The following is a 15,176-nucleotide window of genomic DNA, read 5'->3' on the forward strand; positions in this document are numbered from 1 at the left end:
GAGTCCCTATGCATAAAACGAAGCATTCACACAACGTAGTTAGAAAACGTAGTTAGGCTACTGTAACAAGCCCAACACTTGCCTGCTTGCCTTGCAAATCAAAGTTTTCCGACTATTTTTCTTACCTTCTTTCTTAGGTGTTGATGTTACTGAGCTAGAAGTTTAACTTGTTCTGCACATCTCGCGCTGCCAATGCCTGATGTCACTTCTGAGTCAAATCACTCCATCATCTCTTTGAAATTCCATATTCCACGAGTGGTAGGCTACAATGCTGTTTTAAAATATAACTTATACGAAACAAAATAACCCAGGCAGTTTCATCTACGAGACGTTAAAGCTTCTTCCAATACTGACAGCTGTCTCATAACTTGCAGGTTTGTGGAAACGCGACATGGGACGGATCGTCACTTAATTTAAACTTTTTTGCTTCCGTTAGTGTGTGTGTGTGTGTGTGTGTGTGTGTGTGTGTGTGTGTGTGTGTGTGTGTGTGTGTGTGTGTGTGTGTGTGTGTGTGTGTGTGTGTGTGTGTGTGTGTGTGATAGAGACAGAGAGGCCAATTTACTGCCTGATGAGAATTGGATTATTTCAAAATGTGCTTGGAAGTAGGTAACGACATTTAACAATGTGTATATATTTTTGAATTTCGTTGGTTAAACCGCCAACCGCCCGAATTTAATTAAAATATAATTTTTTGTCACGTCACCCGCCCGATCCGCGGTTCAACCGCGGAGTCCGCGGTTGCAACAACCGCCAACCGCGCATCTCTAATAGGAAGGGCCCAGGCTCTTCGTAGACGGGCTCTGATATTATGCAACTCCTTTCAGTTCCATGTCAACACTCTCTAGATATTGTTTTTAAATATGAATCAGATACATTATAAATTCCAAAACTTTTCTCCTTGAACCAAACTAACGCACAGAATTATAAAACAGTCCTTTTTTTTTTATAAACCTCCGGTACGCTGACTAAGTTGTTGATGCTTAGTTTTATGTGAATGGATCCCATTCGCTACTGCAGAGGTTTGGTGTTAAAACATGAAGATTTGGACCGCCCCTAGCCAATGCACTGTTAGCCATTCGGAATGTTAGCGTTGCTCCGGGGCAACTCTATAGGCTACTGGTTGATCAACTAGAACAAATGTCTGGACGGCTTATTTGATCTGTTATCATGCAGAAAAATAGCAATAAACATATAAACATGCATGGCTCAATATTGTTTTCTTTTAATTCCATTAGGTATTTTGAAGAATGAAAAAGGGGAACACTTAGGCTAATTGAGAACAGTGTGTCTTTTTTGGAATATGAGAATGCACTGCATTTAAAGCACAATATCAAATATTATCAGTGCAACGATCAGCAATGGAAAACAAAACGATCCAATAAGCAATTAGATAGCTCGTTAAAATCAACCGTCCAGCTTATCCGTTTACAACCGTCAACTGAGCCATATTGGAGAGATGATCTTTCTCTTTCTGCAACAACAGGTATTACGGGAAATCACTTTCGTATTACGGGAAATCACGATCTTCTGCAGCCCCTGTCAGCTGAGGGTTGGGATGTGGATGTGTTGGTCGGATGCTATTGGGACGTTCGCATGAATGTAAACCAAATTACACCGTACCTTTCATTCAGTGTTATCATCAGGCAACACTGATAACGTTAGCTGTCCAGTAGAAAAAGAGAGTGACTCTTAAATCCACTGTTTGTCATAAGAATTTAAAGAAAAATGAGCAGCTTTCTGAGAAACACATCGGTGGGCAAAATGCACAAGATGAATGAAAATACCCTTTTTCACTACATAAGATCTATCTATTTAGTTATTGACCAGAAACCTACATTCATTCCTCAAACCAAGATGTCTTTGGTTGCTTAAAAAGTAGTTCTCAACAAGCACAAATCTCAAACTCACAGAAAGTGCTGGCTTTAAAGTGCTGGCTTTATTTTTTTGTCCTCAAGCCCATTTCATATTATGTTATCAATAGTTAGCGACCAAGTAATTTAATTGGACAAGAGGCATTCCACGAGTGTTGATAAAGAGTATAAAGGGACTTTATCTAGGAATTCTAATAACCATTAATGTTATTAGCGGTCTTTATGTAGCTTAGATTGCAACAAACTTTGCAAGTTTAACATGTTTCACGATATAACATGTGGGTTGAATTACGAATGGTAATTAACACATAAAAAATGGTTTTTTTATGTGTTGCTTGGCAACAGCTAATTCCCAGTCCAGTTGTGGATCTATTTGTGTTGCTGGAGCCAAATAAATCCTTAAAACAAACGGCTGTGATTATCATCGGCACTCTGCCTACGGCCTAGTACCTACGACCAGCCGTGCTGATAATCAGTACAACAGCACTCCCTCTCGTGTGAGATTGCTTAAATAATAGGCCTAATGGGGGAAAAAAACATTGTATTCCTACCACCTTGATCAGGTGACCTTCCTCAGGTCGGTCTCCAGGCTAGGAATACAATGCTTCTATGCTAGAGGGGGAGGGGGGTGCACCCCCACTTTTCAGTGGATGATTAACTAGTTTCAGAGGATAAAACGGTTGGTGGACTTCAAGGTCAGCCAACAAAGCCTTCTTTACATACAATACGTCATAGGGTCGAAGAGGTGTCGCTGAAGGTTTTTATTTCTAGAGAGATAGGCGTGGCAATCAGAACCATAAAGAAAAGCCTCAACGTGACACCCGAGCTACCGAACCTTCAGTAGAAGAGAGAGAAGCATCCATGAGGGAACCGACAATGAGAGACAGTGCTGGTAAGTGTTTATATGCCACTTTTAAGTAATTATATGAAGCATGGTTGTAATTAAAAAATGCTTTCAGATTTACTTATTGTGCAGAAATACCAATTCGAATCACTTATTAACTTTCAAATACTTTTAGTTTTTTGTTTTTCTTACTGCAGTAATCATTTTTATTTTAAGTGTTTGAAGGTAAGAATATTATGAATAACAACCCAGGGATAACATGGTTTAAGCGTTTAAGAAATGCAGTTCAAGTTCTGAATAGCGCATTATAAACACTCTTAAATAAGATAAGAAAAAGTAATAGATTTAATGCATGTATGTTGTTGGATTTGATCTTTTTTGCACTAACTTGTTTACGTAAAAATGTAGGCCTATCATTTTACTTTAAAAAAAATCTGGAAATGGTATGACTTGTATTGCTTCAAATTTGAAAAATAGAAAGAATCAAGGGATGCCATTTAATGTTATGATAAATATCTATTATTTACTCATAGCTAATTAGTATTTTGTTATGACGTCATATTTTATATAAACAGACCAACAATCCACAATCGAGATTTGATATTGGGGGACTAAAAAGTTTAAAGTATACTGAGGGATCGACAACACATAACAAAACTTAAATTGAAGTGAAAGTAAAATTGAGCTGCTGACCTCTTGGAACTTGGATTGTTTATTCTATCGTTGCAAAATAGGGTTAGGGTTAAAACCTTTCTACAAACCTTCAGTTGATCATGGACTGTTCACAGAAAATATTGGGGACTAGAAAATATCTGGATTTGGGCACTGGTTAACTACAGTTCTACACTAGAGAAGCCTTTTAGTTCTCACAATGACACATTTCCACATAAACAGACTTAACTTTGTGACAAAGTAATACGATTGTTTTGTGTTCCCGATCTTAACGTTAACATTTTTTGACCAAGCCTTCTTGTCACCCCAACAGGCCTACATATCCCTAAATGTAAAGGATGCCTCGGACCGCTTTATTTCCAGAGCAGTGATGGCTCTAAGCTGTCGCTGATGGCGGGCTGCCGGTACGCAGAGAGACAAAAGGATACCTTCCAGAACGCCCTGGCCTTCAGCAACCGACCAATCGCCATAGAGGAGAGAATCCACGTCCGCGTGGAGAGATGTGACCAGCACTGGCAAGGCGCCCTGCGGTTGGGCTTCACCGCCATATCTCCGTCGTTGTTTGCTTGGGACGACAAACTCAGCATAGCCAATCCGGAAGGCCCTCGCACCGGCCTCGGTTACTGGGCGCGTCAGCTGCCTACCTGTCACACGTTGCCAGGGGCCGAGCTGTGTTTCTGGGTCAACTCCCGGGGCGTGTTAATGTACAGGGGACCAGACCATGTCAAAAAAAAGCTTTTCGTCGGCGTAGACTTGGGACGACCTCTCTGGGCCATGGTCGACGTGTACGGCCAGACCAGGGCGGTGCGTATGTTGGGTGAGTTGACTTTCATCACGGTGTTGTGGGAGGTCAAGAGCAGACCTTAACTTGCGCTACGGTAATGGGGTTGTTTCTACAGGTATAGCCGTGTCGCTTTCGGACGGCAGTTCTATCCTCTGAGACTTTGAGGGGGGTGGGGGGGCGTTGGCGGAAGCGAGGAAACATAAACGTTTTAGTTTCGAGCAGCCTAAACTGCTGCCCTATTACAGTAACAAAGGTGCACGTTTAACAACTCTATCACCTAAGCTAACTCGTCAATTTCATAATGATTATTTTTGTTCCTATTGTTCCTCAGGGTCCAAAAAGAAAAAAATAGGATTTAGGACAAAGAAATCCTGCCCGGCAACCCCTCCCCCGGCTCCCACGGACGGAGACAGCTGCCTGTGTGTGGACCGAGGGCAGCCGTGTGAAAGGCCTCGCCAGTCGCCCTCAACGTACACACAGCCACCAAACAGCCCCGGTGAGTTCCTCTAAGTTCACTCTCTGAAACTCTCTAAAGTCCACTTCAATAATAGCTCCTACATGCACCTGCGGGTGAGGGCACTTGTCGGAACCTGTCTCCCCTCCTTCCTAGAACCTCTCAGCACAGAACACATTTAGTCATATCTCAGTGTCGGAATTCGATCTGAATCAGAGCATTTCCTAACATATTACATGATGGATCGTTTTTCAGGTCCATCCTGTTAAATTACACTCTCCGTCTGTATCTCAAGGCAACTCAAAAAATTCCTGACACATCACATTTTAGTAAAATGTAAAACAAGGTACAAGGTTCGATCCCCCATGTCAAAGGTATCCATGGGCAAAAATACCCTCTACTGGCCAGCACCAATTTACAATTATGTAAATGGTGCTTTAAATCTCATCTACATCACCTTTTATAATACTAATATAAAGGTATAATAGCTCGTATCCTCTTTAATAACAGTTGACATATATTAGCTTCTAAATCTGACCTACAGTACCTTATATATATATATAAATATATTGGACTTGTTTCATGCAGCCAATGTATGATGAGAGCATGGTGGAGTTTATGACATTTTGACAGCATGAATCGTAAAGCTATGGAATGGGTAAGGGTAATAATAACAGTTTCAACGTTTTTCCAGACTCAACTTCACCTGAGGTTTGTGTGGTGTGTCTCGAGGATTGCGCAGCAAGCGTGACTCTTGTGTGCGGTCACCGGTGCCTCTGTTCCATCTGCGCCAATCGGATTATAGCAGAGTTTGGGACGTGCCCAATCTGCCGCCAGTCCATATGAACTACATGTCAACAAGAGACTGCAAGGCTTTAGTCCCCAAAGAAGATAATGTAGAACAACAGATCTTGTTAAATGGAGTTTAATTTCAAACACACTCACTTGTTGCAGTCGGATCTAAGGTTCTTGTCGTCATTTTGTAAATATCTCTAGGCCTACATAATTAATCATTGTAAAATACATTTTGGTTAAAACATGCAATTAGTTTTACTACTTTACTTACTTTGGGAGTGCCTAATTGGATGTTATTGGAAGCAGGGACGTGCACAGGGGGGTTGCTCAGGTTGCTTGGGCAACTGCCCATATGCCCTCCTCGACTCACGTTTCCCTTCCGAGAAAAAAAAAAAAAAGATTTTTTTTTTTTTTAATCATTTAATGGATGCATAATTTCATGTAGGCCAAGATAAAAAAAATCGCCACTCGAAACATTTCATAAAGTAAGCGTAGCCTCATTCAATTCCGTTCGGGCACTGAGAGTGAAAGGCAGTAGGGGGAGGGCAAACTCTGCCGCGCGGCAACATTCGCTTTGGCCGCCTCCCCTCTGCCGCCCTTCCCTCATTGAAATTAATGGAGGCGGCGAGTTGCCGCGCGGCGTGTGAAACGTAGCTGCAGCGCTGCACGCGACCGGAACACCGGCACCTGTGAGACGACTGCCTTGATGTTGTCGGAAAAGGTGAATTTGAGATGTATAACAAACAAACAATCATCATCACGTTTTATGAAATGAATTACAATCTTCATAAATCCAGGCTCAGTTTGCCACGTAACGTTTAGCCTAAATAATCAGACAGCTAGCTAGCTTGCAGACAAGCAGCCCGTTAACACTATAGTCTACACTTTTTTTTTTGGTAGGCAAACTAAGCTACATGTCTGCTGATAGTTAGTTTCTAACATTTCGTTTTAACAAGAAGAATAAATGATGGAAGTAATGCATCACATGAATTCTTTCATTCAAAATGGTTCATGCCTAAATCTTATCACTATTTTGGGTATTGTTTGTTATTGTTTAGTGAAGACGAAATGCCCAGTGAAAAGAGGAGGATTCAGGAGAGAGAGAGAGACAACTAAAGGAGGCAGCAAAGAGGAGCACATCACTACAGGGTTGGCCACGAAAAAGCCAAACAGCAGGTGGGACAGAGACTTTGCATAGTGATAAAAAATGATACTGTGTAGGCTAATTGATAGATTTAACCAGACTCATATTTTTGCCTACTAATGGCAATTTTTCATAATTACATTACATTTAAGATGAGGAGCAGCCACAAGCCTCCAGACACTCGGAAAATGTGGACCAGGAGGAGGCACATAGGGCAGGTAGGCCTAAGTGCTGATCACCATATATGAGAGGACCATGCTAGAAAGTACAGGGTTAAAGAGCTGCATGGGGGGGGGGGGGGTGCCCTTTTTTCAGGTCAGAGCAACTGCCCCTCAAAATTCCTGTGCACGTCCCTGATTGGAAGGTTGGACCCTAGCACAATCCTGTGGCAAGCCTTTCAAGAGCATTGACCATCTGTGTGCTACTAATCAGGGAAATCAATAATGTTTAGGATATATATGCACCAAAAAACATTATGTTGATGAGGATGTTTGATATATAGGCCTATGTATATATATTTTTCTCAAAATGTATTGTTATTATTTTTGTTGATATTAATATTATTGAAATGTTGCATTCATTTCAAATGACTAATTCATAAAAATGCATATTAAAAAATCTATTTTTCAAACTTGTATATCATTAACTGTATTTTGTTGAATTAGCGTACCTTACATACAGAACTCTTCATAGCGACTTGGACTCAGTGTTTGAAGAAGGCTAGGCCTACAGAGTTTGCCACTGTTGATTACTTCTAAAAATGTATCTAAAACAAAATATTAAACCAAAACATTTTAACAAAGGATGTACTAGTCATCCAAACACGCAACCCACTTGGCTATCCGACTATAACTTTGCACTATTATTTTTGTTTGTTTGTAAAGGAAGTTCTATGTGATTATATTTTTTCTATATTGTTAGGGTCAATACTTGCAGGCACTGTAAAATAATAACAAAGTATTTCTTCGGTCATGAGCCAGGATGGATAGTTCTTCTCTACAGCTGCAAAAGCGGGTATTCTAGGAAATCACATGACAATCTTCTGCAGCCCCGGTCAGATGATTTGAGGATGTTATGAATTATGGAGATGTCATCTGCACTTTTGGTCGGATGTTATTGGGTCATTAGCATGAATATAAAATGAGTGACACCATACCTTTACTTTCATTATGAGTGCTATCAGCAGGGAGAACTGATAAGTTCAGCTGTCCAACAGAGAAAGACGACAGAGAGAGAGACGACAAGGACCCTTTCACTACATCTTTGAAGTTATTGACCATAAACCTATATAGTTCTGTCCAACCAAGATTTCCTTTGGGTATCCGAAGATTAAAACAAGTCATCCTAAACAAACACAAATCACACAAAAAGGGCTGGCTTTAGAAAGGTATTTTAAAATGTATTTTTGTTGTTTATCAGTTTAACATTATGCCCATTTCATATTATGTATTTAATAATAATAGCCCTCATGGGGGAAAAACAACATTGTATTCCTACCATCTTGATCAAGCATGGTTGAAAATAGAAAATGCTCTGTTATGTCACGCGTTTGCAAAGTCTCAGTAGTGGTCTTGAACCTGGTTAGTATGCTATCCCAAACATTTGTCATAATCGCGGTCTCCAATTTATCAAGTTGAACGTTTGCGCTCAATTCTAGTTTTAATACCTTTTTTAAAGCAATCAGTGGATTGTGGTGCCCTCAAGGTGTCAGGGAGGGCATTCCACAGGCGTGGGGCGGCAGCACTGAAGGCCCTATCTCCCATGGTCCTAAGTTTGGTTCTGGGTATGTGGAGGAGGTTAGAGTGAGTGGAGCGGAGGGAGCGTGTTGTGTTTTGTAGTTTGAGAAGTTCTTTGAGGTATGGGGGGGCACCCATCCCCATTTTCTTCTCAGGATCTGTTCTACTACTGGCTCCTGGCTTCCTCTCTCCCACAGCTCTTTGTTGTTGATTTTGTCTGGCCACCTGATTTTAAAGATTCTTCTCAGACAGGTGTTTATAAAGGTCTGGATCTTCTGTAACGTCTTCTTCGTCATTCTCCACGTCTCTGAACCATAGAGAAGGATGCTTTTGACATTAGAGTTGGAGATGCGCACTTTAGTTGATGTTGCTATTTCTTTGGAGGCCCAGATGTTCTTCAGGATAATGAAAGCTACTCTGGCTTTGCCTACCCTGGCCAAGACGTCGCTGCCTGTGCCCCCCTGATGGTTTATGGTGCTTCCAAGGTAGGTGAAGGAGACGACTTCCTGAACGGGTCTGTCATCTATATTGACAGGGTTGGTGGTAGGGGTGTTAATCCTCATCAGTTTAGTCTTCTCCTTGTTTATCCTGAGGCCTGTTCCAAGGGATGTTGTTGCCAGTTTTGTAGTCTTGTCTTGCATCTGCTTGTGATTATGGGACAGACTAGCCAGGTCATCAGCGAAGTCGAGGTCTTCAAGTTGTTTCCAGAGGGTCCACTGTATGCCGGTCTTGCTTCCTGTTGTGATGGTCTTCATAATCCAGTCAATGACTAGAAGAAACAGGAAAGGTGACAGTAGACATCCCTGCCGAACTCCGGTCTTGACATCAAAACTGTCTGACAGTTGGCCTGCGTGTAGGACCTTGCAAGACATTCCCTGGTAGGTGTTTTGAACCAGGGAAATAAAAACAAGTGAGTTCTGCGAGTGCAGAATGAATGGGGGTCTATGGATCTAGACGGCTGAATGTATCTCTTTCACCTGCTTGACGTTGAAATATCGCAGATTTTATTGTAGATTTCTCCAGTTCAATATAGATTATAGTTCAAAAGTCGAATGAATGAGTTCTTATGTCCTTTCGATTTCTAACAGGTTGGGCTGTCGTTGGCCGTACACGCTAGCATTCTGCTAATGAATGCTGATTGGTCAGGGACGGACTTGCGACTGATTACGACCAGAGACCCCGCTTGATGGCATCTGAAGCCAAAGCAGAATCATAAAATTAAGGAGGAGAAAAAATATTTTTATAGACTAAATATGCAACTCCTTTCATTTACGTGTCAACACTCGCTAGATATTGTTTACAAATATGAATTATATAAATCCCAAAACGTTCCTCCTTGAACCGAACACTGGTGCATTCGGTAATCGACTTCCTGTAAACATGGACCTACCGGCAAGGCACAGACTTGTAAAACAGTCGGACTGTGTAGGGACTCTAGTCATGCTACTGCAGAGGTTTGGTGCTATTTTGAGCAATATTAGTGGTTAAAATAATTCAGATTTTGAAGCGTTCGGCGCACCGCCCCAAGCCATTCGGGCTGTTAGAGTAGCTCCGGGGAAACTCTTGCCCAACAGTCTCACTCCGTCAAAAACCGACGCTTATTCAGGGGCTCTTGCCGTTAACTGTTGACGCAAAGGGTAAAAAAAAAGGGTGTCCTTGGGCATCTCCGTTCGACGCAGGGGGTTTTCAACTCCCTTTCAAATCCCACCACGGCGTTATCTAACGACAAGGGAAAGTGCTCCCGCAAATCTTTTTTTCATAGGATGGTAGGGGCAAGTACCGCCTTTTTACGCGTCTGATTGGTTAGAAGGGCACTCCTCCAATTGGTTATTTGATTTGGCACTGAAACGGGTTAGGGTAAGGGTAGTAGTGATTTGTGTAAGCAGTTTACCCCAAAAGACCCTTATCAAGTGTGGATTTTTGTCGACCTCGGAATGATACTGTGTTGTCTAGCCTGGCTTTTGCCATACCAAGCTCAATCGTAGTTTGCACGTTGGTCTGGGGTGCTCGCTGTCATTTTCTTCTGCACAAGAGGCGTGATCAAACAATTTGTACGCAATTGGCTGCTTGCCGTTGCTTCCCTGTCGTCATTGTGTTAAACCAGCCAATAGTGCGCCAGGGGGAAAAGCCAGCTTGGTATTGGCTCCCGTAAAAGCGGATCGGAAGCAGGAAGAAATGTATGGCTCCTCTCCAGACAGGCAGGGCGAATTCAAATCTCCTGCAGAATGGCCTGGGGATACAATTACAACTAGAACTGCAAGCAGTTATGCAGGGGTCCAAGAAATGTGCATTTCGCCGGCACGTCGTTGTGTGGTGAGAACTGATAGAAAATCGTAAACAACAACAATCGCCGGTGGGGAGAAGCCATTTTTCCATTGACTGGAAGCCTGCTTTATTTATTGTAGGTTACAAAAAATAAAGAAAATGGCGGCATTGTTGTTGTTATCGATTTTGTATCAGTTCTCACCACACAACCGACGTCTCATCTTTGCTGCTTAAATGTCGGTATGTAATGGAATGGAGTTATTGAAACTTACTACGTGTAAAAAAGACTATAAATTGAATGTTTATTTTTAAGCCCCGAAAGTTGCATTGGGTGCCTTTAAGGGTAGCACCGACATGCGTGTGAAATTTGGACTCGATCCGATGTGTAATTTTGGGTTTTTGGGGATTTGTAAGTGTAACGTAGCTAATAAACAAATATTCAAAACGCTACCGTTTCGTCATCGACGGTCGAGTCAAAATAGGTTTTGACGATTTATTTTCGTGTGTGTCTGAAGATGTCGTGTGCAAAGTTTGGTGTAGATTGGTCAAAAAATGTGGGAGGAGTAGGGAAAAGGCAGTTTAGCGGTTTTCACGATTTTGCGAGAAAAAAAAAAGGGCGTGGCCTATGCCAAAAGATGCAGCAGACTCCAGTGAATCTGTGTGTCTAACGTTTTGGACTGTGGGAGGTTCGGTGTGGGAGTTATAGCCCCAAACGCGTATTCCTTGGTATAGCGCCACCTAGTGACCGGCGTGTCTGGATTTTGTTATCTGAGTAGCGGTGCCGGACCTGGATCTAGTCATGCAATTGGCGTGTGTGCACCATTTACGGTTTGGGCTGTGGTTCCACTTTCACGGGGAGGTAGTATAAAAAACACTACAAAAACAATAGGGATCCAACCCGTTGGCTTGGACCCCTTATTAGGGCATTTAGCAGATGCTTTTATCCAAAGCGACTTACATCGGTTAATACACACATTGACACACCGACGGCAGAGTCAACCATGCAAGGCGACAGCCTTGAGCAGTAAGGGTTAAGTGTCTTGCTCAGGGACACATCAACACTCAGCTAGGAGGAGCTGGGGATCGAACTAGCAACCTTTCGGTTATACCCAGTCTAGGGAAACTCTGTACTGGTTGATCAACAAGAAAAAGAAGTCTGGCAGGCTCATTTGTTCTGTTTTCATGTAGAAAAATATCCTATCCTAAAAATTTGGGGGCAATTGCTCTGTTGCTAGCTTAGCCACTTTTTAGAGTTTAACACGGTTTTAAACTCAAGAAGTCACGTGACGTCTTAAGCTCCATTGCTGTGTCATATGTACTTGTGGTTTAACCTGCAGCTGCGTTTTACCTTGATCTCAATTGCTGTGTCTTCAGCGAAATTCACATCAGACACTAGAGGGCGTATTTTTGGCATGTTAGTCTAATCTCGAAACTGACGTGGTTTTAGAGGAGACAAAGGCCCAATCCCGTTTCTTTGCTCACTGTCTCAACCCTAACCCTCATTGCTACCCCTCATTGCTACCCCTCATTGCTACCCCCAACCGATCCCCTACCAAATGGGACAACCCTACCCTGTGACGTCATCATGGCCTCCCCGTGCCCCCTAGCAGATAACCAGACCCCTGGTAATGTTATAAGAGACAGACTGGCTGCCATTGTTTCGGGCAACGAGCAAGACCCATTGTAAAGATGTTTAACCTGAAATGGTATTTATATTTTGTAATTGGCATGTTTAAATAAAGTATTAAAAAAAAAAAAAAAATTGATACTATTTGTCCCTCGTAATATACCTTTATTTTGAATGTCACTTAGCTACATGTTAAAGGTGGTATTAGGGTGCACTCACACTAGGCCATGTGGCCGTGGCCGTTGGCCGTTTTCACACCTAACCGTGCTCAAATGGCCCCATTGTTCTCTGGCCTGCACTCACACTAGGCCATCTGGCTGTGGCCGTTGGCCGTCGCAGCTGTGGCCTGGCCACGGAAGGCTCTTGTTCATACGCCATCACGTCGTAACACGTCATGACCAAGCGTCCGCTGCATGGACCATAATAAAGTCTGCCGCCAGTCAGAGTTTTAACAACAATGGACAACAACACAGAGAACACACCAACAGTTGAACTGCTTGACGCGATGTTTACCGTTTAATGAGAAAGAAGGCTCGTCGCCTTTATTATGTCCGTGGTCGTCGCATTGACTATACGTCATCCAGCTCAGGTTGCGTAGCCGTGCGTGTGCGCGTGTCGGCTCATTAGCATCTGTACCCTAGCGGCCCGTGCCATAGCAGCACACCTCTCCCAAGTGGCCAAATTGGCCCGGCCTGGCCAGACTGGCCACACTCACACTGGCAGATTTGAGCATGGTTAGGCCACGGCCACGGCCAGATGGCCTAGTGTGAGTGCACCCTTAGATAATAATCGGTTATGAACAAGAACACTTAAGAAACACTTTATTTAAATAAGAAACACTGAACCACACATCTAAAAATACACACACACGCATCTAAAAATACACACACACGCACACCTAAAAATACACATACACACACACACTCTCTCTCTCAGCTTTTGAGAGAATGGTGGAGAATCACATCTTCTCAACCATTCCGCCAACTTTGCCTCGCTCTCCTCATGCCTCGCCTGCTCCCTGGCACTCTCCTCTTGGAAGGGGTGTCTGGGGTGGTGGAAGAGGTGCCTGGGGTGGAGGAGCATGAGGGAGAGGTGGGGGGGGGGGCTGGTGGCAGTGGACTCAACGAAGTCCTGAAAGAAAACGAATAAGAAGGAATTAGGAATTATATGCCAGAACTGGTTGATATGGCCATATGTTATGTACAATATATAATAGCTATGTACACAATATAGTACTGCCAAAAAATACATTGATTAACCATGTAATATTACTAATATAATATATTAGTATATATAGTAATACTTATAGAATATTACTAATATAATATAATATATTAGTATATATAATATTACTTATAGAATATTACTAATATAATATAATATATTAGTATAAATCTTATTTTTAACCTGGAGTCACTAGAACATGGAAGATCTGGATATCATACGACATGATATGCAGCCCGGTCTGCAGAGCCCGGTCAACGGCCGGGCTGCAGAGCCCGGTTCTCGGCCGGGCTGCCGGCCGAGAACCGGGGTCGAGCGGCCCGCGAAAGTCGGCCTCACGATCTTCCGCGAAAGTCGGCCACGGACTTTCACGATCTTCCGAGAGTCCACGGCCGGGCTTCGAAGAATATTACTAATATAATATAATATATTAGTATAAATCTTATTGTTAACCTGGAGTCACTAGAACATGGAAGATCTGGATATCATACGACATGATATGCAGCCCGGTCTGCAGAGCCCGGTCGATGGCCGGGCTGCAGAGCCCGGTTCTCGGCCGGGCTGCCGGCCGAGAACCGGGGTCGAGCGGCCCGCGAAAGTCGGCCGCGCGATCTTCCGGGAAAGTCGGCCGCGGACTTTCGCGATCATCCGAGAGTCCACGGCCGGGCTTTGAAGCCCGCGGCCGGGCTGCAGAGTATAATTAATAAAATAATTACTAGTTAATTACAGAGAAAACACTTACATTTGGGTTTTTCCAATCCTGTCGCATCTTTTCGCCCTCCATCTTGTCTAGGATATTTCTTGATTTTCAGTTTTCTCGCAAGGTATTGTGGGAGCAAGTCAGAACTGAAGCGCTTTGAAGGTGCCCATGGGAAATCTCAATTTTGAGGGGATGTTAGCCCTCCCCCTTACCCCTCAAGCTACCTTAAAGTGGTATTGGGACGTTGCTCCACGGCGCGTGAACGCGCAACAGCGAGGGTTAGGGTTGAGATTTTCTATGTAGCAAAGGAATGAGATTGGGCCTAAACCAGTTTGCAGGATGAAACAAGGCTCCATCATAACCGACACACACACACAGAATTAGTTGTATGAATTATTATTAATCGGTATGATACATTTACACTTATTTCTAAAGATAGGTCTTCAGTACAATACAGGCTACAATACAGGAGTTGCTTAAAGTGCCCAACTACAACTCTACAAAGAACAGATTATTTGTCTGTAAAAAAATAAATATTTGGCATGAACAGTGACATTTCACGGCTGACGGGGCCCAGGTCTTGGTCGCGCTGCTCAGCAATGGCTTTACGTGCTTCTACTTTCAAGCGCTTCCATAGATTTTTTAAATGTGCCGGGCTGCTCGGTCTTCTGCTGGGAAATCTACAGTTGATTGTGTTTGACAGATTATCCCAAACAGCCTTTCTTCGGAGCGTGGTGGTGGTGTCTTTCCTTGGATTTTCCACCGTGTCCACAAGTTCCACAACACCTCGAATGCAGTGCAGCAAATATAATTTTTGCTCCTCGTTGTAGTTCTCTATCCGCGACATGTTCATCGAGAAGATCCTAACTCTCCTTCTCCAAGAATTTATAGGCGTGACATAACCCTATTTACTCGCATAGGCCTATTAGTTTGTCTTCAATTAATTAAGTAATCAGTAACCCTAATCAAGTATTTTGTTAGGGTTGATACTTGCAGGCACTGTAGAATAATAACAATGTATTTCTTCGGTCATGAGCCAGATTGGCTTTTTCTCTAAGGC

At 42.9% G+C, this 15,176-nt stretch overlaps 1 protein-coding gene across 1 annotated transcript; it reads left to right on the forward strand.

Annotated features, from left to right (window-relative positions):
• The first annotated feature begins 2,551 nt into the window (after window positions 1-2,551).
• Window positions 2,552-5,749, forward strand: LOC130381121 (E3 ubiquitin-protein ligase NEURL3-like). Its single transcript, XM_056588563.1, has 4 exons — window positions 2,552-2,763; window positions 3,701-4,204; window positions 4,503-4,667; window positions 5,320-5,749. The coding sequence occupies exons 1-4, from the start codon at window positions 2,733-2,735 to the stop codon at window positions 5,469-5,471; spliced, it is 852 nt and encodes a 283-aa protein (XP_056444538.1). The 5' UTR covers window positions 2,552-2,732; the 3' UTR covers window positions 5,472-5,749.
• The last annotated feature ends 9,427 nt before the right edge of the window (window positions 5,750-15,176 follow it).

Source organism: Gadus chalcogrammus, chromosome 4 (assembly GCF_026213295.1).
Source record: "Gadus chalcogrammus isolate NIFS_2021 chromosome 4, NIFS_Gcha_1.0, whole genome shotgun sequence".
Lineage (NCBI taxonomy): Eukaryota > Metazoa > Chordata > Actinopteri > Gadiformes > Gadidae > Gadus > Gadus chalcogrammus.